Consider the following 20,655-nt stretch of genomic DNA (forward strand, 5'->3'; position numbering starts at 1 on the left):
AGGGGAGCTGTTTGCATGTTGAAGGCAATCATCCTGGGCTCCTGTGGTCTCTGCTCCATCCATCAAGACACAAACAGGAGTCATTCTTCTCCCTCCTGAACAGGCCTTTAATAGTCTTATTTCAGTGGGAAGCAGGGTTGGAGAATAAGTTACAGAAACAGACAAAAAAAGAAATACAAATTAAAGTGCTTCGGGCTGTAAACGTAAACATGAGGGGCAGAAGGAGGCCACCTAGCTATTTCCCCAACCCCTGAGACAGGAGAGTCATTGTCAAGGTCCCTTTACCATCACCACCCTCTAATCTCAGCCCTGCGGGTGGGTGGGAGGGAATGTCAAAGGTGGGAAAGAACTTAATAGGAATGAGGAAAATACTTTGTAAACTTAGAACCAGGGTAAAGGAGGGGGCCAAGGGAGCTCTTGGAGACCTTTGCCCTGGCCTACGGGTGGGGCCAGCCCCCCCAGCAGGGACTCAGGTAAATACTGTTGGCTTTGTGCTGCAGCAATACCTATCCACTTCCCAGCTTCTTCCCCCGTCCCTCATTAGCAGACACAGACAGGCAGCTCTATTGGGCCTCTTCACCCAAGGTGGGAGGCATTCCAGGGCACCATGGCCTGGGAGCGAGGACCCCCTTGGAGGCCTGCAGTTTCTGGAGTGTATGAGGTTAGCAGAGCTGGCATGGTGCTACTTGACAGGCTCCACCACCAGGACCTTGCACTCGCGCTTGGCAATCTTGTCCAGAGAGAGCACAGCCTTGTCCGGGGGCAGATAGAGGGGACGGCCGACAGGGGAGGCCACAGGGGGTGTGATGGCTCTGCGCTCCATCACACTGCCCGACCTGGGAGGAGGCAGAGGCTGTGGGCTCTGTTCAGACCCAGCACCCCTCCCTGCCCCCTCTCTGGTTCCAGCCTCTCCTGGTCCAATGCCATGCCTCCCCTAGTTCGGTACCTCATGAGGTGGCTGCGAGAAGGCTGTTGGTGGGAGAAGGACTGAGAGCGGCCCAGGCTAGCCTGGTGCCTCTCCACCAAGTCCCGGACGGCAGGGCTGCTAGGGCTGCTCTTGCGAGAGAGGGGCCGGGCCTCAGGCGGAGGGTGGGACACACTGGCAGTGAACTGCAGCTTCAGCTTCATGTGCTGGCTCAGCTGAGATGGGAAGACACACATGAGCAGCCCAGCTCAGCTTCCAGGGCCCAGACCTTTCAAATTAGCTTCCGCACCTGACAGACTGATGTTGGTTCTAAATTCCACCTTCCCTCTGCCCAACCTTTTAGTGCCACCCATTATATTTCATCCATTGAAGCTAGGCACAGCCCAGACCCTCCCCAGCCTACCTCAAAGAGCCCGGTCCTCAGAGCCTGGAAGGCCACACTGAAGGTGAGCGCACTGCCCTTCCGGGAAAAGCCAAGGTTGTTGAGGGGCGTGTGGCAGACAATCGAGTCCAGGGCTGCCTGCATGGCCCGGCGCTCCTCCTCACACAGCTGCTTTCCTGGGGGCAGAAACAGGCACCAGTAAACACTGTACAGCATTCCTCAGTTCCCAGAGGGCCACCACAAACACAGTCTCATTTGACCCTCAAAGCCACTCTGTGAAGTAAACTGTGCAAATGTTCTCTTTTGTCCTGTGTTATAGATAACAATAGCTAATACTGTGTGCTGAGCTCTGTTCTAACACTTCACACATACTAACGCATTAATTTGCATAACAACCCCATAAGGTATTTGCCCTTTTTCAGAGATGAGGATTCTGAGACCCAGACAGTTTAAGTAACTTACCCAAGGTCACACAGCTAGTAAATGAGAAAGGTAGAACTCATACCAGAGAGCATAGCTCCAGTGTCTCTGCCCTTAAAATCACTCTGTTCCAGTGCCTCTCTAAACTCTCCATCTGTGACACTGGAGATCACCCAGGTACAGAGCTGAAGCTGCCTGCCGCAAGTCACCCATTGTGGTGGGGCTGGCACCAGGTTTGAGCTTTTTCATGGTCCTACCTCCATAACTTCTTCCTTTCCCCTCTCCTCCCTTGGGACAAGGCCCCAGCCTGGCAGCTGACCTACCAGCCTGTGCATGCTCTGGGGTCCACACAAGCCTCACGGCAAGGAAGTCTTGGAGATTGTTGAGCAGCGTGTAGGTGACAGTGAAACGCTCATAGGTCCGAACAGGGGACTCACAAGAAGCAGTCATCACAAAGCAGGGGCGGTCTAGGCGGACGCTGGGCAGGCTAGGAGCAGTGAGAGAGGGAAGCTGGATGTGTATGTCAGGCAATAGAGGTCAAGGGGATGGTGCCTGGCAGGGGAGCCCACACACTCACCGGTAGTGTGTGTAGATGCTCTGGGTGAAGGGCAGCTTTGGAGTAGACCACTGAACCACAGCAATCAGGGGAACTTCTAGGCCCTGCAGGAGGGACAAAGGACGGGAGACTTCACAGCTATTTGAGTCCCCCTCCCATCTTTAGTCAACCCCCTGGTTTTTCCCTCCCACCGCTCTTTGTTATCCTTTTTCCTTTCATGCTCACCTCCTTGGCCCCAGGAGGGGGCTGCTCACTCCCTCTCAGCTGAAACAGGAAGTTGTGTTCCTCCAGGGCACTAAGTGGGCAGGGGAAGCAACCAGAGGTACCAGGGAGCCGGCAGAAGGAGCCCATAGAGACTTCCCCAGACTGGTGACTAGTTCGGAGGAGAGGAAGAGAGGGCATGATCTCCCCATGCCAGAGCTTGGCCCCTGCCCCCATGCCTACCACTTCACAGCCCTGCCCAGGATCTCACCAGACATTGTCCACCAGCAGCACAGAGCCATCAGGCATGACAGGTAGATAACTGGCATTGAAGTTAGGGAGTATTCGGATATCCCAGATGGAGATTTCCTCCTGGGAGGAGCTGTTCAGCACTGTCAGAGGTAACCAGCTCAGCTCAGAGTAGCTGGACCCCTAGGGCCCCAACTTTACCCAGAAAGAAACAGACCTACCCCCACCAGCCTGCCCAGAGTAACTGCCACCTAATCCATTCCCTTGCTGCTACCCAAGACTTGAGCCGGCCAATCTGCTCACCCTTGAGCACAGTCAAGTGTTTTCCAGCCACAGTGAACTGCCGGCATTTCAGAACCGGAGGGGGCAGCAGAGTCAGCAAGGTGCTCACTGCGGGAGAAGACGGAGGCAAGAAATGATGATCTGGGTGCAGAACTCACCTCCAAACCGCAGTTCTAGTCTTCCTCTTCTCCCCCAGCAGGCACTTTCCAATATCACCCCTTCACTCTGTCCCTAAAATCCAAGACTCTTGCCCTTCCCCTCTGCATTCTCCTCCCCACCTTGGGCCTTGAAAGCACTCTGCTCGCCCCGGAAGGTCTCCCCAGGAGACCGTGTCTGCAGCAAGCGCAGGTAGCCTTGATCTCTGACCTCTGGTGCCTCAACTTCTCGCTTCCACACGGTCACTACAATCTGGGTACAGGGGACACAGGACCACAGTTAAGAGAATTAACAGACAGCCAAGACTTGAAACGGTGTCTGAATTAGGAACAACCGCACCACCCTTTGCCAGTCTTACCTTGGCCTTAGGTGTCCCTGGGGGCAGTCTATCCAGTGAAACAGTGAGTGGGAAGATGACCTCATCTGTGGACACAATCGGTTCCTCCACAGGTAGCTGGGGTTGTGAAAGGGGTGAAGAGGTCAGGAAGAGTCAAAAAGGCAACCTGCGGCCACTCCCTTTCTGATCTGCAATCCATGCAGTCCTTTGTGCCCTCCCCTCTCTTCCTCAGTCGTCTGCCTCCTGCCTTAGGCCCCCAGCGTCCGTCTCCCATGCTGTCTTTGGCACCCAGCAAGCCGCCCCTCCGCCCTTTGCCGTGTCACAAGTTCCTCACCGTGGTCGCGCCCTCTGAGGTAGCAGGGCCTGGGCCGTGGGTAAGAAGGGGACTGCAGCCTCGGAACAACCCCCCACCTCCAGGATCCCCTCCCCCTGGGAGTTCCGGATCCTGGTCGCCGGGGCCACCGCCCCCTGGTGCCCCACCTCCAGCGCTGACCGAGGCTAGGGCGGCCAGGGCATTTGCCAGTTCTGCCCAGGCTCCTCGAGAGCCCAAGCCCGGGCCGCCCCCGGCGCCAGACGCCGAGCCGCCTCGGCAGCGCAGCACCAGCAGGAAGCGGACAGTCTCCCCCAAGTACAAATGGTTGCGCCGGGGCAGCGCCCGGTACCGGCCGGGGTCCCCCGCCAGCTCCGCGCGCGGCGGCAGCGGCACGGCCGGGAAGTACATCGAGTAATCGCACTGGGACTCCATGGGGAGGCGAAGACGGGGCAGCCGGGGGCCAGGAGTGGGGAGAGGTGGGCCGGGACCGGAGACCAGCCCCGGCGGAACCCGCGGAGGACAAGGGAGGCCCCCGGGGGTGCGTCCAGTGAGTCCTGACACCGGAGGAGTGCTTCGCGCGGCCGGGGCGGCCCAAGAGCCCAGACCGGTCCGGGAACCGGGGCAACGAACCCGGAACCAAGACCCAGCGGGGACGGGACCGTGGTGCGGAGCCGAATGACTGGCAAGAAACCGGAAGCGGAAGGGAAGGGGCGTGGCCTCCGAGGCCCCGTAATCTGGGTGCCCCAACCGTAGGGGAGGGGGCGGGGCCCGGCTGCGCTTAGGCTGGCGCGAGAAGAATGCGGGAGAGGCTACAGACGGACTTCCTCGGGAAGAAATAGTGAAAGAACCCCCTCCAATCCTGCTTCTCCCAGGAAGATTCTCCATCCCTCTCTTTTCCGCCCTACTTAAATCAAGTAGAAGTTTCAAATTATTTATTTGTTCAACAAACATTTCATAGGGAAATAAGTATAGCCCAATAACATATTTCGTAGAGAAATAGACGTATCATTCCAACTCACCGGGTCCATGTTTTGCTCCTCCAGGGAGCTCTGGAGAGCCCTGCACGGACCTGCCTGGGGCTGGAAAGGGGAAGGGACAAAATGGGTGGGGAGGGAGGCGCTACTGGGAGCCCAACGACTGGGACTCCGAGGCAAAAACCAGAAAGACTAATTGGGGCCTGCATCCGGGCAGTTCCATCCCTTCGAGGGAAGCAGAAATCAAATCTGGCTGCCCCGCACCCGTCACATGCGCCCTTCTAATTTAGCTGCTCTTCAGCCTAAATCTGTAGCCTGATGCCTATGGGGAGAGTAGCTTAGAAGTCTTGAGGGGCAGTGAGACTGTAGGGGGGAATTGCTTGGCATCCAGCTTGTCCTTGTATTGTAGCTCAGGGGTAGCCAGGCGTTCACACTCCTCCTGGTCTTGGGGGCTCAGTCCACTCCGAAGTATGTAGCCCAAAACCTTAGATGACCCAAACTGGAAGGGGCGGAACCGACGGTCACTGATGTATTTAGGGTCTGAAGCCTCACCCCCTACCAGACAACGTTTAGCCATGGCCACCCGGCGAGCCCGGAGCTCGGCCACAGCACTCTCCAGCCGGCCCTGTCCGTATTGCTCTATCCGTGCCCACAGACTGCGGTTGAAGTGGACATAGAGAGCCCAGTCCAAGTTGTTCCAGGCTCGGGCCCGTGCAGTCAGCTGCTGATCCTCAGCAGTCAGTCCACCATTACCAACAGCTCTGAGGCCCTGCTCCCCTCCAGCCTGGGCATTGTGCATGAAGCCCACTACATCATCCAGACCCCAGCACAGGGCATCTGCCAGCAGAACTAATGACTCATCAAAGTACTCGGCCACCAAAACCAGGTCAAAGATGGAATCCAGCCAGGCCAGGCCCCACTGGATGAAGGACGAAGACCCCAAATCTAAAGAGGCAGGACTGGATGTCTGGCCATGACCACCAGCAACAGTGAAAACAGGATGGAAGAGAGCATTGGGATCTAGGGTGGGGGCTCGAGGGCCAGTGCCAGAAGGCAAGACATGCAGCTGTGGGGGTTTGGGGTCCCTGGGCGGGTGAGAATTACCTCTTTTGGCCCTCATCTCTGGGGGGAAGGGTAGGCCAAAATCAAACCATAATAAGTTTCGGGCATAGTGGTCCCCACGGGCCCCAGGCCGGTAGAAGGCTCGAGGATTGGCCAGGAAGGCAGCCAAGGATGGTGCCTTGCGGAAGGCCGATGAGGTGGATTTATAGTAGGAGAAGGCAGAGCGGGCCAGAGCTGCCGGGTCTCGGACAATGGAAAAGAAGAAGCTGTCGGAAGGCATGACCTGAAGTACCTGTAGAGGAGAGAAGACTAGCCATAGGAAGAAAATAAGTCCAAGCCAAGGGCCTGCTGATCTCCGCCTCTCAAACCTACTCACAGCTCTGCTGGGAACCCCCAGCTTCCCTCATTAGCTGCATGGTCTTGGGCAAGTTATTGAACATCTCTGAGACTCAATTTTGTCAATGCAAAATGGAAATAATCATACCTTCCCAGGCGATTATGAAGGATACATAAGATAAAGGATATGAAGAAACTTGGAGCATGGGAAGCTCCCGGGGAGCCTTAATTTCCTCAGGCCTTTCTGCCTTGGTCAGCAAAACCTCTAGGAATCAAAATTTGTACTCACTTCTCCAGCAAAATCTATTGAGTGCCTACCCTTCGACGCTTGCTCACAGCTCCAAAAGAGGAACTGGCCTAAGGCCTCCCCAGGGCAGGAGGAGGGGCGACACTGGCAGCAAAGGGTGAGGAGGGGGCAACAATACTGCTGCCTCAGGTATGGGCATCAGGTGGGCAGGCCAGGCTCAGGATGCCTGAAGCACATTTCTGGGGCTGCTGGACATCTTGGAAAGAAAAGATACCCCTGGACTGGGCTCTGGGGAGGCCATTTGGCAGGGTGCTGCTCTGAGGGCTGGGGCATGTGATTGCACTGCTCAGCAAGAAGGAAGGTGGGAATTAGGCTGAGCCCCACGCTCACATGGCCCTACAGGCTGATCCACAACAGAACGCAGCTACTGGACTCCCTGAAGGGCTTCTGCCTCTAAAAGTGACTTCCGTCATTGAATCTGACCTCTCCCTGTCATTATGTTCTCTAATCTGCTCCACAAATATGGCATGCCCAAAGGACAGAGCCTGTGAACTGTCTGTCTCTTCGAAGACAGAGTGGAACAGTGAAGAGAACAGGCTTTGGCATCAGATGGACCTGGAATAAAATCCTGTTTCTGCCACTTACTGATTGTGTGACTTTGGGCAGCTGTTGAACTCCTCAGAGCCTTCCTTCCTCCATCTATAAATGTGGGTGAACACTTACCTGGAAGAATATGGGAGTGCCTGGAATTTGGTAGGTATTCAATCAATGGTGGTAGCAATGAATGTCATCATCCTAGCCTCCGGAGAAACCTACCTCAAAGGTCACTGTCATCAACTCACTCCCAACAGTGGCCCCTTGCTGCCCATTAGGTCATGCTCATATTCCTTGGCTGCTGTCTCTGGGTCCAGCTTCAATATGGGCATCTTTGCAGCTTCCGCTGAAGTTCTACCACCAGCAAACACACTCCCCCTCTTACCCACACATGCACATGTATCACCATGTCTTCACTGGTGATTTGCTCCCTATAAGAATGCCTGATGTTGCCTTTACTACAAAGCCATCCATGTCCACCCTTTCCCTTCTTAAAACCCACCTCTCCAGAAAGCCCCATTTCTATTGATGAATACTCTCCCACAATTCCAAATACAAACACACATACACATGCCATGGAGGAGACTTGACTTTGGAGTAAATGGACCTGGGTTCAAGTTCTCACTCTGCCGCTTTCTATCTGTTAAAGGAGGCTAGTCACTGAGCCTCTCTGAGACTCTTATCTCCTCATACGAGCAATGGATAAACTTATAATGCCTTCCTGGCAAGGTGGTGGTAAGATTAGTACCTAGCACTCAGTAAATACTTAATAAAGATTAATTCCTTCCCTGTACATTTTCACTCACACATTGATTTTCTTTCTACAAGAGCTCTCGGGTTCCCGGTGCATCTGTATGAGCACGTGAGTGTGTGTGCTTGTCTCCCCTGTTGGAACTGAGGCTCCTGGGGGGGTCAGAATTGGGCCTCCACCCAACTATTCTGTTGGGCTCAGTCTAGGGCCTGACATATAGCTGATCCTCAGACTGTGGGAGACATGGCAAGGGGAGTGAGAGGAAGACAAGTCACAGGCATGGTGGAGCAGGGGCCCTGGTAGTGACAGTGGAAGGGAGACCAGGAAAGGCAAGGGACACCTGGAGGGAGAGCTGGGGAGTCAGAGTTGGCAGGTTACTGACACCAGGGGAATAAATTGGTCAAGGAAAGAGACTGGGGCAAACACCAGATGGGAGAGAGGACTCTGGCCCCCAGAAACTGCTGGGGAAGGGACACCTGGGGAGAGGGCAACAGGAAATCCCATGTCCAACTTTTTGGGTGAAGTGATGCTTGAGGAGCCCCCAGGCCTGCCCCCCCCCGGTGGTCTTGGCCACAGGCCTGAGCCCATCTCTTTCCCGTTCCACCCACCCCCACTCCACCCCTCACCTCTTTCAGGTTGAACCTCATGTGGTGACAGAGGATGTGGAAGGGGAGCTGGGTGCCGCCACCCTGTGGGTGGTAGCCTTTGACCCGAGAGGCCTGGAAAAGCCTTGGGTAGCCGAACTGGTAGCGGGCAGGAAGGGCAAAGCGCAGCCCATGCCGGTCCCCATAGCGATGAAGCAAGCTCAGCACAGAGCTGCTCCCAGATTTATGCGTCTTCAGGAACACGAGGTGCTGCCGGGGTGGGCAGGACGGAACAGCTGGTCGAGGGGCTATGGCCCAGGGCTGTCGGAGCTGCAGCTCAGTTGGCCTGAGAAGAGATAGTAGGGGAAATGTCCTGTCCCTCAGCATCAAGTGAATGGGCTTTTTGTGGAGAAAGGACAGAGGGCACAGAGCCTCTTCTGAGTCTCCAAGTCACAGCCCCAGGTGGGTTGGGGAGGAGCAAGTGAGGAGCATTTATCAGGAGTTAGGACAAGGTGGGAACTCACCTCCTCTGGAAGGGTCCTCCCCAGAACTGGAGGGCAAATCCGATGGTCATGAAGACTCCCAGAGCCACCCCCAGGTTCCGAGGCCCCCAGAGCCGCATGGTCCTGGTAGGAGACAGAGGGCCCATGTGGAACAGGGAGGGGTGATGCCAGAGAGGGACAGAGCCAGAGCCAGGAACGAAGACAGAGACAGCTTGAGACAGCCGTGTGGCCACGGAAGGCACTGTTTGGAGATCGGGGGGTCATTCCCCAGGTCTACTCGCAGCCCTGGTTGAGTCGGCCCCCTGAGTTAGCAGATTTTTGCCTCTGTCAGCGTCTAGAAGGGAAATGAGGGGGGAAGGAGGGAGTTTAAGGATAGGGTAGAGCCTTCTCTCCTCCCACTGCAGCTGAGACCTAACTCAGGGAGGAGGAGTGGGCTGGGGGTCCTCTCTACACCCAGACTCTTATACATGGCCCACAACTGCTCCCTCTACTGCCAGCCTCTTTCTTGTCTCCAATTCCCACCCCCCAGTTCTCCGTGAGCCTCAGGGATTTAGAAGGAAAGGAGAGAAAGACAGAGACCCAGATCATGAATGAAACAGCCAGCCAGAAAGATATGACCAATCAGCTCATTATGACAGTCAAGTCAGGGTATTGCTGGGCCCCCGTCTTCCTCCTGAGCCTCTGTCTGTGATAAATGGGGGTGAAGAGCCCCGTTCTGAGGGTAGGAGGGGAAGCCATAAGGAGGGAATGAGAATCAGACAGGACACAGGTTGATGAACCCAGGCAGGAGAAAGGGAGACAAGACATACAGGGGTGACTTTGTAGTGAGTAAGAGCCATTGCAACATATACTCAGGCATGTCTTTTCCACGTCTCTCAGCACAGGGCAGACCCCAATGTGCAAAAGGGTTTGGGAGAGATGTGGGGTTACTTATGAAGCCAAGATCCCTGGACATCCCCCCATCCCGTTTTCCAACCCCAACAGTGCACAGAGAAGATTGAGAGGGTGGGGATATATATATGTATATATATATATAGAGAGAGAGAGAGAGGAGAGAGGGGAGAGAGAAAGGAGAGAGATAGGAGAGGAGAGAGAGAGAGAGGAGAGAGAGAGAGAGGAGAGAGGAGAGAGAGAGAGAGGAGAGAGAGAGGAGAGAGAGAAAGGAGAGAGGAGAGAGGAGAGAGAGATAGGAGAGAGAGAGAGGAGAGGAGAGAGAGGAGAGAGAGAGAGGAAAGATAGAGGAGAGAGAAAGAGAGAGGAGAGAGAGAGAGAGAGACGGCGAGAGAGAGAGAGAGAGAGAGAGTGAGACTCTGAGACACAAAGATACAGAGAAAGACACAAACACTGAGCTTCGGAGTTCCTTCCCTGGACTGAGCTTCCTAAGCAACTGGGAGTCTGGGCCCGCCCATTCAGATTGCAATCCACAATCACGGACCAAGGCCCCTCCCACAAGCCCTCACAGCCCCCTTCCCTGACGAAGGGGTGAACCCACACTTGCCACCCAGAGGCCTGCCCCCTCTGGTGTCACCCCCCATTCCCTTCCCCAGCACAGCCCCCAGGATCCAACCATGACTCTCCTATCCAGAGTTCTTTATTTCCTTCCATCCGTCTCTCTCTTTCCAGTACCTTGGATCCAGCCCTGTCCTCTCCAGCGTTGGTGACTGCTCAGTCTCTCGCCAGCTCTTTGTTGGCCCCCTCTGGGGTTTTCTCTATGAACCCCTCAAGTCACCTCCCATAAACTCAAGGGTCCTTCCACTGGCCCCAGACTCGGCTTCACTTGCCCACTTACGAGGTCACAAGGGGAGCAGCAGGGAAATCGGGTCGCACTCTCCCGCCCGCCGCCTGCTCCAGCCACCGCCCGGCTCCTCGCTTGGCTCAACTTTCCCCACAAACTTTCTCAGCATCCAGGCTCCTCCCCCTCCCTTTGTCCCACCAATCCAAGCAGCTGCTTTGGCTTTGATCGCGTCTCTGGGTCTCTCCCTTCCTGCATCTTTCTCTCCCAGTCAGGGCACCCAACTTGGCCTTAGAAGGCACCACTTCCACCCTCCTTTCACACTTAGGAATCAATCATACCTTTTTCTCTTGGCTTTCTACAGGACAAAAGAGTCATTCAGATGACGGAAACAAAGAAGGAGAAAGTGACAGACAAGAGGTGAACGCAGACATTGTCAGGGATGTGACAAGGTCGCCAGGGCTAACACACAGAGAACAAGGACCAGGACACCCACCCTGAAGGCAGGGGGCAATGGTGCGGTGATATTAATAATGCCTCGTGTTCAAAGAGAATTTTGCAGGTTGACAAGGTGCATCCTCACACAGTTCCTATTTGGTCCCCACAGTTCTCTCGGTTTTATGGATGAAGGTGCTCAGGCTCAGAGGGTGGGCAGTTAGGAGATTGAGGGGGTTGTTCCCCAGACCTGCTCCCTGGGGACAGGTTCCAAGAGAGGCAAGCAGCAGGCAGAAACAGCCAAACACTGAGGCCCTGGGGCCTCTGCTAGGAGTCAGTGCTCAGGGAGGGACACTGAAGGCACAGAAAGCCACACATGGGGTCCAATAAATTACCATTTATTTATACAATAAACACTGACCCAAACACTGAAACCTGAAATGCAGAGCTTGTGAAGGATGTAGATGGCAGAGGTCATGAGATGAGCCTCCTCCCCCCTTTATTATTTTATTTTAGTTTAAGAAATTGATACAGAAAAAACAGAACCCCGGCCCATGGAGCCTCATAGCTTACTCACACATTCCCAGTTCCTTGCCCTGCAGCACATCAGCACTCAGCTTTGTCCATTTCTGAGACCAGGTGCTCCCAACCCCATTAGAGTTCCACCCCTCCCCACTTCCAACTTTCTTCAAACACCATCCCCCAACTGCAACTCTAAAACTTCCCTTTCTCCCTTGTTGGGGCTGATTACCAGCCCCAGCCTTAGAGGGCTGGAGACCACACCTCCTTCCTAAATAAATACCCCCTGTCCCTCTCCCCAGTTACCAAATGAAAAAATAAATATTGTGAACTCCCACCCACCTCCAACCCACCCCCATCCCACCAATGAGAATCTCCTGGATTTGGGGCCTCAGCCATTCACCTCTCCAACCTCTCTGCAGCCCCCTTCGACTCCTCCCTGGACCCAGCTGAGGGGGGAGGAGAGGAAGGGGCAATGAACCCTTTTGATGCTAGGGCACCCCTCCCTTGTTATCGAGGTCCAAGCAGAGCCAGCGCTGAGAGCGGGAGAATAAGGATGGGTTGGGTGTGAAAACCAATAGACGCCCCCCGACTCCTGCTCCTGCCCTGGTTGTAGCGGGCACCGCCACCTCCTGCTCTGACCCCGGAACTGTCCCTTCGAGGTGGGCGAGGAAGCCAAGGAGGCTGGGCTGGGGGTGGCACAGCTGCTGCCCCAGCCATCCAGTCATCTGCATAATGCTGTCCCCCTCCAGAGCCGCTGGCGTCCTCTTCTGCAAAGAGTGAGAGGGACAGAGACAGAGGTGAGAGAGAGAGGTAGAGGGGAGACCGAGGGAGAGAGATAGACACAAACGGGGAAGAAGACAAATCGAGATTAAAAACATAGAAAGAGAGAGAGGAGAGAAGCACATGTAGGTGGATGGGGTTGGGAGGAGGGAGAGAAACAGTGACAGGAAGGCAAGGAGAGAGAAAGAGAGAGAACACACAGCAGACACCGTGATGAGAGATGGCGAATACCCAGCAAAAGAGACAATAAGAGAGAGTCAGAAAACAAAGAGAGACGGACAGATGGGGAGAGAGGACAAACAGGAAAAGACAGAGAAAACAGAAGACCACAGAAGCAGAGAGCAGAAGGGAAGCAGTGGGGAGGGAGGGGAGACAAAGAGAGACAGAGACAGACAGAAGGAGAGAGAAAAAAAATGAATGTCTGTGCCATGCTTTTTTGTGTGGCACACTCCACCTTGGGGAGCCAGCCCAATGTCATCCCCACCCCGGCTTGCCCTCAGGTTGCCCCCATTCTCCCACAACCCTCTGACCATTATAAGAAGCTCCCCACTGTTCTGTAAAAATGTTTTCGTGTCGCCTCCCACTGGACCGCGAGATCATGGATAGAGACACATTCACCTTAGAGGTAAGCGCTCAATAAATGATCGTTAAATGAATAAGTGAATGAAAGAACGCTAAGAGGAGCGGAGAGGCAGGTGGGCAGGAACCGCGAGGCGAGGGGACAGACTCCAGAGGCAGTGAGTGGGCGGGGGTCGGGGCCGGTGGGGCGCCAGCGTCTCACCCGCTTCCTGATTCTCCGGGTCGCTTCCGAACGCCGCCTCCCTCATCCTGGCCGTGGCCGCCCGGAGATGCAGCAGTCGCCGCCGTGTCTCGAAGTCGGCTCCCGAGTCTTCCGTCTCCAGATCGGGGTTCTGGAGCCTCTCGGTCAAGGTGCCCCCGAGCGCGGGTGCCAAGTACCTGAGAGCACAGCAGCCCCGACGGCTCCCGCCCGGCCCGCTCGACCCCGGAGCCGGCCCCGCCCGCCCGCCGCCGCCCGCGCGGCTCTCACCGGCCCCGCTCCGCTCCGGTCCAGCAGGGCGCCGCCTTCTGCGAGATGTCCGCCGCCATGCGGGAGTCGCCGCACACCGTCTGGGACAGCCGGGCCCAGAAGTTCCGCATCCGGCCCACCCGCTCGCGGAGCTCCCGCACCTGGGCGAGAGAGAGAGCGCGGGGCGGAGCTGGAGCGCGCGCCCCCACCTGCCGCCCTCGCCCCGCCCCCGCCCGCCACTCACTAGCCGGTGCAGGTTGGTGCCCGCTGCTGTCGTGGGCCGCTGCTCCTCGGCCACCAGGGTCCACAGCCGGCCCGCCTCTTCCGGGGGCGCCAGGGCTCGGCGGTTGCGGGCCGGCACGAGGTGGGGGGTGCCGCATTCCTGAAACACCTGCGGGCACAAAAAAGAGACATCACACACAGTCACCCTGCGGTGAAACCCACACTGTCTCCACTCTGACCCCGCAGTCTCCTCACAGATACCCCACACTGTCTCCCCAACACCGACCCTGTCCCCCGACCCCAGGCCTCACCTCCACCCTTCTCTCCCCTGTACCTGGGCTGAAAACTTTGCATTGTTTTCCTGCAGGTGCTTCAAACCTTCTGAGACCCTCACCCCAATGGACTCAGCTGCCAGCTCATAGGAAAAGGGGCCCTGGAGTTTCTCAGCCAGGAGCAGAATACCATCTTGAAGGAGGAGAAGAACGAGAAAGGTTGGGATAAGGAGTGATACTAATTGAACTAGGATGTTCCCACAAATCCTCATCAGGGCCTTAGAGGGAAGCGGCAAACTGCTGGAAGGGACTCACATGAGAAAAGCCCACCCCCTATGATCCCCCCTCAGTACGGCTTTAGAGCCCATCCCCAGTTCACCTGCATCTGCCCCTTACACAGACAGACCCCAGGCTCTCTTGAATCCTCTCACCCAGAAAGCTGCTCCACTCAGGCTCCAGTCCCTTGTTGCTCAGACAGCCACGAACCACATTGAGGCAGAAACCCCAGCAGGGCAGAAGAGAGGGGACCCCCTGGCAAAAGGGGCAGCCAATCAGATGCATCAGAGCCTGGCTACAGCTTTGAGACACCTCCACCTGGGGAGAGAGAGCAGGGCTGTGTCATCCACAAACACTGTGGCTGCTCTCAGCGTGCTGGGCACAGAGAGAAGTCAAATACTCCACCCCACCTTCCTTAGCTCTTATGGAAGAGCTGGATGTGAGCATCTAGGGTTGGTGACCCCAGGTGGCAGCAGGTGAGGCCACAAGACTGCCAAAGATCTGAGAAGGGAGGTTCCTAGGGGCCAGGTTGTAGATGCTGCTTCATGGGAGGAGTGGAACTAGACAGGCAGTGGGAGAGTCTGAGAGAAGATTCAAGGTCAAGAGTGAGTCAATCATAGTTGGGGAGGGAGGAGACAGTGAGGAGGCAGGAGGTAAAGCTGGGAGGCCAGGGAAAGGATGGGTGGGTGGTGGAGAGAGGCCAAGCCAAGGATCTAGCCTTCTTCAGCAGCAGGGAAGGAGGAGTCAATGAGGGATCCTGGGGGACCCAGGGGAGCCAGTACTCCAATCTTGGACCACTATGGAGATGAGCAGGCCTTTGGAAACTGACAGGGGGGTATGAGTCATCAGAGAGCAGGAGAGGGTCAGAGGTGGCAGGAAATCATGGGTCATGACCCAACGGAGACTTCATTCCCGCCCCTCTCCTTTCTGCCAGGGTCTGGAGGCTAACAAAGGAAGGCCCCAGAACTCTCCTGCCAACTGGTGCCTGACTCTTCCTTATCAAGTCTCTCCCACTTCTGCCTCACCCTCCCTGGCCCCTACCCACATTCAGTCCCCCTCTAACCTTAAGTGCTTCGCTGACCATAATTCTTCCAGTCTCCAGGCCCTGGACAAAGGCCCGGGCACCCACCAGGGCCCGAGTTATCTAGGGAAAGGAAAGAAGGTAAGACAAGTACAAGGTTGCCATGGGTCAGTCAAGACTGGGTACAAGAGACTGCATCAAGGGGATGAGCAGTGGAGGTTAGGTTTGTGGGATTGTCTTGGGTTGCATGAGTGTTGCGTGGTAGAGAGGCAGATTCAAGAGGCCCACAGGAATGATCATCTAGAAGGATCAAGGGGAATTGGGCTTGGCAAGAGATGAAGAGATTGTGTTATATAGGACTTGGAGATAGAGAGATTGTGTATCAGAACAAACACTGCAGTTGAAGCCAGAATACCTGGGCATGAGGCACAGCACTCTTACTGGCTATGAGACCTTAACCTCTGGGAGCCTCAGTTTTTTCATTTGTAAAATAAAGATATCTACCTCACAGAATTATGATGACAATTAAATGGGATACTATAAATGAAAATGCCTCTTAAATATTGGCTGTCTAATTCGCATTGAGTTGAACCAGAGGAAGTTGAGACGCTAGGATTAGGGAGGAGTTGGCAGAAAGATGGCTGGGGTGTTATGGCGGATGAGTATTTGTATGAAACTAGGACACAGAATGGGGATGGGGAGCATCCATTTAAAGAAGACTAAGGAACACTGGTCAGGCAGAGGTGACTGAGGTTCAAGATAGGGGTCACCGGATCAGAGTTACTGGATGGGTGGATCACCAAGTCAGGGGTGACTGGGGCACATTGGTTTGGAGGTGAGTGGTGCACAGTTCAGAGGTCACTAGGTCAGAGAGAGCTGAAGCTCAGGCCTTAGGATCCCTCACCTGCACGCGGAGGCGGTGGGGTGAGTCCCCGAAGGGCCGCAGAGAGCCATCAGCAGTGGAGGCGAGGCGTGTGAGGCACAGCAGGTAGTCAGGGGAAAAGCTGTACTGTGGGTGCAGCATGGGAAACACTCTCTCCAGGAGCTGTGCCCAGAAATCCGCCAAGATGTCCTCTAACCCCTCACCGGACACCCCGTAGTAGTCCCGCAGCTGAGCGAACAGGCCATTGAATATGAGTTTGTGCTGGGCATACAGGCGGCCATAGGAGTGTGAGAAGAGCTGGGTCAGGGAGTGCTGGGATACCAAGAGCATCTCCCGAAAAAATTCTGTGGCAAATGCAGGCAACGGGTGTAAGCGGGGGTGAGGCCAGAGAGAGGCAGAAAAGTGAAAGGGCAGAGGAACAAGGGGATGGGGATGGGAAGAGAAAAGACAAGTGAGTTAGAAACAGAGCAACTCTCAGAGACCTGGGCAGACTAGGAATGAAGTAAGGTAGAGCCCTAGAGAGAGCCTGGGGTGGGGCGGGGGCTAAAACAGGGCTGGGAGGGGGTGGAGTGCCTTAGGAGTAGAGTAGGGAGTGGGGACAGGAAGCTTGCTGGGGTCATAAGCATAGAGAAGAGGTATGAAGCCACATTTGGAGACCCCAGATCCTCACCATCAAATTTTCTGTGCCCAGCAGCCAGTGTGTGAACCAGAAAGGAGCCGCTGTTCTCCACCAGGCCTTGGAAGGTGGCCTCGGCCTCCCTGGTCAGCCTCTGCTCTGTCTCACTGGAACAGCAGGTGTACTCCTGGGTACAGACCTGGAGGTGCTCACCTGGACGAGGAGACATGGAAGAATGATGGGAAGAATTATAATGAAATTCCTTCCATCTCATGCCTGTCTCGTGGGGCTGTCTCTTCTTTTCCACCTTTCTGGTCTCTTTTCTATTGTCTGTCCCCTCAACCTCATACCTGACCCTATCCCCTCTTTATTGTCCCCTCACCCATCCCAAGCTATGAGATCACCTATTTAACAACTGCTCTGAGGGCCAAATTAGTGATCAGAGTGTCCTCAGGTGACTTTTCTGAATATCACACACCCCAGGCCAAGGGACTGGCCGGACATCCTCTATGGGATGAAGAATGAGGTTTGGAGGTATGAGGTTGCTTGGTGAGCAAGAAACTATTATCACAGAAGGGGCTCATAGAAACAGCGAGGGGCACAGGCTGTGAAGAAAGAAACACATATGGGGGTGCTAATTAGGAGACAGGGACTCTTGGGGAGGGGGTAGGGTAAGATAGCTATTATGTGTACAGGAGGATTATTGTGATCCTGGCAAGGAAGTTACAAGAGGAGGAGAGACATTACTATGGGATGAAAAGATTATTCTAACAGTCACTCTGAAAGGGAAGAGTTATTGTGAGATGGGGAGGAACCGCCCCAACCCTCACCCCCAATTCTTTAGTCTTCCTCTTTCTCCTCACCTGAGATCAGAGCGGGAGGGATTTGGTTTAAGCTATATCCCCGTGACCTCAGCACCTCTCGGGTTTCTGCACAACTCCGGGTGACCTTTGCTTCGCTCCGGGGTCCAGGACCAGGACCGGGACACAGAGGTAGCAGCAGAAGCAGGAGAGGTCGCAGCGCGGACATAGCTGGAGCCGCCTTGGGACGGCAAAGTAGATTCTAAGGAGGAAAGAAGAGCCGCTCGAACTCCGCAATCCGGTTCTCGGCCGCGGCACCGCTCCGCTGGCCAGAGAAAGAGCTCGGCGCCCGAAAAGTGAACCACCAGCACTATAGCTTGACCAGGCGGAATCTGCCGAGACAATGGGAGCCGGTAGTCCGAGAGGGGGCGGAGCCCGAAGCGGGGCCTCGCCAATGATGTAAGAAGCCGGCCTCCGGGGCGGGGTTAAGGGAGAAATTAAGCCAATGTGATGGGGAAGCTCCGCAGGAGGGGTGGGACACAGCCCGCACTAAAGAGGTTGGCGAGATAGGGGCGAGGCCTCTCTCGGGGGCGTGGCGATCCGGCCCGAAGGGCGGGGCCTGGGTGGAATTCAGCCAGTGGTAATTGAAAAGCCAGGTTGAAGGGCTACTCTAGTCTAGTCAGAAGCCTGGCCAGGGTAGGGGGAAATTGGGAGAGGAAGGGGTGGGGCGGGGGCGGGAGCAGGGTGGAGCAGACCAAAAGCGGCAGCCCCCTTTCCCCCCCCCCCCGCACCGCGCCTGAGCCCACATGATAGGTCAGCACGCCCGCGAGCTGGCGGCCGCACGAGGCTGCCTGAGCGGCATGACAGGAACGTGGTAAGCACGAGCTTACACACTCCCAAGCCTCGCGATAATTACCGGCCTTGGGCGAGCCGTTGGGCTTGCGCTTGCGCAAACCGTATCTCGTACCTTCCCGCGTTTTTCTGGACTCTTCCGCCACCGGAAGAGAAGCGGAGGGCGCCCGTGCCGGAGGTGGGATGATGACAGACACCTGAGGGAGCTGAGGCGGTGACCTTTCCTTAACCCTACTCAGCCAGAAGTCGCTCTTGTGGGTTCGGACAGTGAGGCTCCTCTTTGGCCCAAGAATATGCCCTCCCCCTACCCTCCCGGCCCTGAGACTGGAGGCCTTCCCCCTCCACGCCTCAGTGGCGGCCGAGAATCTCATTCCCAGTCCCGCAAAGACTGAGTCCACTTTCTTAAGCGGTTGGAAGGCTCCTTAGCCCAAAGAAGCTCAGCCCACGTTCAGTCACAGATATGACCTGGGAAAATAGAGAACGCGGGCCTTCCTTTACTCCTTCAGCGTTTCTGGCCCTGTTTTAATGGCGCCTGCACCCCCAAATCGTTAAGAGCTTCCTATTCCATATAGAATCAAGTACTAACCTTCTAGAAATGGAAGTCTGGAGTGCACTTTTTCTTCTTTAGTATTTTTTTAACGTGTGAACTAAATTCCCTTGCGCCACCTAATTTACGCTTCCCGGAGCAGTTCCCTTGGCAAGAAAGGAACTGGTCAGGGCTGGGGATAGAGAAGTGGTGAGGTGGGAGCCCTTTCCTCTCTTTCTTCCCCCAGCTGGATCGCCATGCCTGCCCTGCGACCCTCCTCCTCCCAGCTCCACAGCTCGTCCTCCCCGAGCAGCGTGTCCTCCCCTCTGCGAAGAGCTGTGGGAAGTGCACAGAGGGCCTTGTCTGCCTCTTCTAGTTCCTCCACCAATCTGCCTTGGGATGACAGGGATGACAGGGACTCTGACCAGGCTTCAGAGGGGTGAGTGACGAGTGGATGAAAAGTTGTTGCATTGTGCAGCCTCTGTCCTCGGCAGCTTTACCCCCTTATCGTTTTCCTGCATTTATGGTAATATGCGTGGGACTCCATGAAAACATCAGAAATGCTGTGCTGGTTCAGAACAGCGACCCCTCCAGCCCTGCTGGCTGTTTTTTGGCAGCCCTAGAGGTAGACAGCAAAAATAATAAACTTCGTTCTAATGAATAAGACGTGGTTATGTTTCAAGGGGTGAAATATAATTCCAAGTGCTTATTTATCTACTGTTTATGTATGATGGTATATGACTTCCTAAGCCGTGCTGACTTTTCTCCACACAGAGCTGGTTCCTCTGCCTGCTTAAGTGAATATTATTCAATTCTCTTATTAATAGAGACTACCAGGAAAGGGCTGTCTTTCACCCACCTTAGTTCCTCATTCTTCATCTCCGTTGCTTTCAAGTGAAATTTTCCCTTAAGAATTTGTCTCTACTTCCTAATAACAATAACTCATCTTTTCTTACTGAATACATTTTTCTCATGGACATAGAGTACAGTTAAAGACAAAGGGAAATTATATTCATTAACCCTTTATATAGAGGGAATGGGAGGTGGTTGTATTTAAGGAGAACCATACTGCCTCATAGGGTTAGTGACTCTTTGTCAGCTGATGAAAGCAGTGACTTTGAAGATAGCCTGAGACGCAGTGTGAAGAAGAGAGCAGCAAAACGACCACTCAAAACAACCCCAGTGAGTCAATCAATTTTGTTTTGTTTTTGAATCTGGTCTGGGAAGCAGCAAAAGAAAAGCTAGAAGAGGCTCGGGTGATCTGGTTAACAAAGGGACGAGACTCAAAGAGTGTTACGGGATGTAGGAAGAAGACAAATTTTGAAGAAAAAATAAGATAAGAGGGCATTAGGATATTGAGGTACAGAATGTGGTTCAAGGAACTTTTGAAAGGAGAAAAATAATAAAGTTAACAACAATATGAAAATCAGTTATTTCAGGTCTGAGTAACTCAAACTCTGCTTGAGAGTTGGCAGCTTAAGCCAACTATTTGATAATGAGACCAAGTGTTAATGTCACTTTCGTTTTTTTTCCCCATATTCCTGATCTTTTTATACTTATTAGGTGGCAAAACAGCCAAAGAAGGGGTCCCGAATGGTACGTGGTAATGGCCAGAAAGAATCAGAGTCATCAGCCAATGATCTCTTTGATGCTGTGAAAGCCGCCAAAAGTGACATGCAGGTAAAGCAGTGTCTTACCTCTATTCCTTGATATCATCTCACCCTTTGTAGAGAGGGAAGTTAAGGACAAGTGCCTACAAACTTGATCTGATGTAGACATTTTAGTGAACATACCTATACCTACGTCAAGAAAAATAAGA

General features: G+C 54.7%; 4 protein-coding genes across 4 annotated transcripts in view; 1 reads left to right on the plus strand and 3 right to left on the minus strand.

Moving 5' to 3' along the window:
* Window positions 1-108: 108 nt before the first annotated feature.
* Window positions 109-4,479, minus strand: TRAPPC14 (trafficking protein particle complex subunit 14). The gene is made up of 11 exons (XM_063091148.1): window positions 3,843-4,479; window positions 3,530-3,625; window positions 3,294-3,423; window positions 3,037-3,123; window positions 2,756-2,876; window positions 2,509-2,656; window positions 2,305-2,387; window positions 2,051-2,214; window positions 1,329-1,483; window positions 947-1,140; window positions 109-836 (listed from the first exon to the last, which is right to left on the minus strand). The coding sequence occupies exons 1-11, from the start codon at window positions 4,251-4,253 to the stop codon at window positions 683-685; spliced, it is 1,743 nt and encodes a 580-aa protein (XP_062947218.1). The 5' UTR covers window positions 4,254-4,479; the 3' UTR covers window positions 109-682.
* A 638-nt stretch (window positions 4,480-5,117) lies between these two features.
* GAL3ST4 (galactose-3-O-sulfotransferase 4) lies at window positions 5,118-9,126 on the minus strand. Its single transcript, XM_063091936.1, has 3 exons — window positions 8,894-9,126; window positions 8,412-8,715; window positions 5,118-6,149 (listed from the first exon to the last, which is right to left on the minus strand). The coding sequence occupies exons 1-3, from the start codon at window positions 9,016-9,018 to the stop codon at window positions 5,118-5,120; spliced, it is 1,461 nt and encodes a 486-aa protein (XP_062948006.1). The 5' UTR covers window positions 9,019-9,126.
* A 2,814-nt stretch (window positions 9,127-11,940) lies between these two features.
* Window positions 11,941-17,831, minus strand: GPC2 (glypican 2). Its single transcript, XM_063091630.1, has 10 exons — window positions 17,522-17,831; window positions 16,713-16,871; window positions 16,064-16,386; window positions 15,202-15,282; window positions 14,294-14,456; window positions 13,925-14,055; window positions 13,613-13,759; window positions 13,390-13,529; window positions 13,123-13,298; window positions 11,941-12,328 (listed from the first exon to the last, which is right to left on the minus strand). Exons 1-10 carry the CDS (start codon window positions 17,685-17,687, stop codon window positions 12,069-12,071), a joined length of 1,746 nt encoding a protein of 581 aa, XP_062947700.1. The 5' UTR covers window positions 17,688-17,831; the 3' UTR covers window positions 11,941-12,068.
* A 636-nt stretch (window positions 17,832-18,467) lies between these two features.
* STAG3 (STAG3 cohesin complex component) overlaps window positions 18,468-20,655 on the plus strand; it is a 32,417-nt gene continuing 30,229 nt past the window's right edge. The window contains exons 1-4 of the mRNA XM_063089811.1: window positions 18,468-18,488; window positions 19,084-19,275; window positions 19,916-20,018; window positions 20,400-20,516. Coding sequence (XP_062945881.1) covers window positions 19,094-19,275; window positions 19,916-20,018; window positions 20,400-20,516 — 402 coding nt within the window. The 5' untranslated portion in view covers window positions 18,468-18,488; window positions 19,084-19,093. The remainder of the gene's footprint in view (window positions 18,489-19,083; window positions 19,276-19,915; window positions 20,019-20,399; window positions 20,517-20,655) is intronic.

The sequence above is a fragment of the Cynocephalus volans genome, chromosome 3 (assembly GCF_027409185.1).
Source record: "Cynocephalus volans isolate mCynVol1 chromosome 3, mCynVol1.pri, whole genome shotgun sequence".
Taxonomy (NCBI): Eukaryota; Metazoa; Chordata; class Mammalia; order Dermoptera; family Cynocephalidae; genus Cynocephalus; species Cynocephalus volans.

Coding starts and splice junctions, on each gene's coding strand:
- TRAPPC14 (XM_063091148.1), bottom strand. CDS start 4,253: ATGGAGTCCCAGTGCGATTACTCGATGTACTTCCCGGCCGTGCCGCTG. Junction 3,124..3,293: donor GAGTGCTTTCAAGGCCCAAG/GTGGGGAGGAGA, acceptor CTTCTCCCGCAG/TGAGCACCTTGCTGACTCTG. Junction 2,388..2,508: donor CCCCTCCTGGGGCCAAGGAG/GTGAGCATGAAA, acceptor TCCCTCCTGCAG/GGCCTAGAAGTTCCCCTGAT.
- GAL3ST4 (XM_063091936.1), bottom strand. CDS start 9,018: ATGGGCCCTCTGTCTCCTACCAGGACCATGCGGCTCTGGGGGCCTCGG. Junction 8,716..8,893: donor GGAGGACCCTTCCAGAGGAG/GTGAGTTCCCAC, acceptor ATCTCTTCTCAG/GCCAACTGAGCTGCAGCTCC. Junction 6,150..8,411: donor TGAGGTTCAACCTGAAAGAG/GTGAGGGGTGGA, acceptor TCTCCTCTACAG/GTACTTCAGGTCATGCCTTC.
- GPC2 (XM_063091630.1), bottom strand. CDS start 17,687: ATGTCCGCGCTGCGACCTCTCCTGCTTCTGCTGCTACCTCTGTGTCCC. Junction 15,283..16,063: donor CCCACCGCCTCCGCGTGCAG/GTGAGGGATCCT, acceptor TCCTTTCCCTAG/ATAACTCGGGCCCTGGTGGG. Junction 13,299..13,389: donor ACCGGAGCGGAGCGGGGCCG/GTGAGAGCCGCG, acceptor CTGTGCTCTCAG/GTACTTGGCACCCGCGCTCG.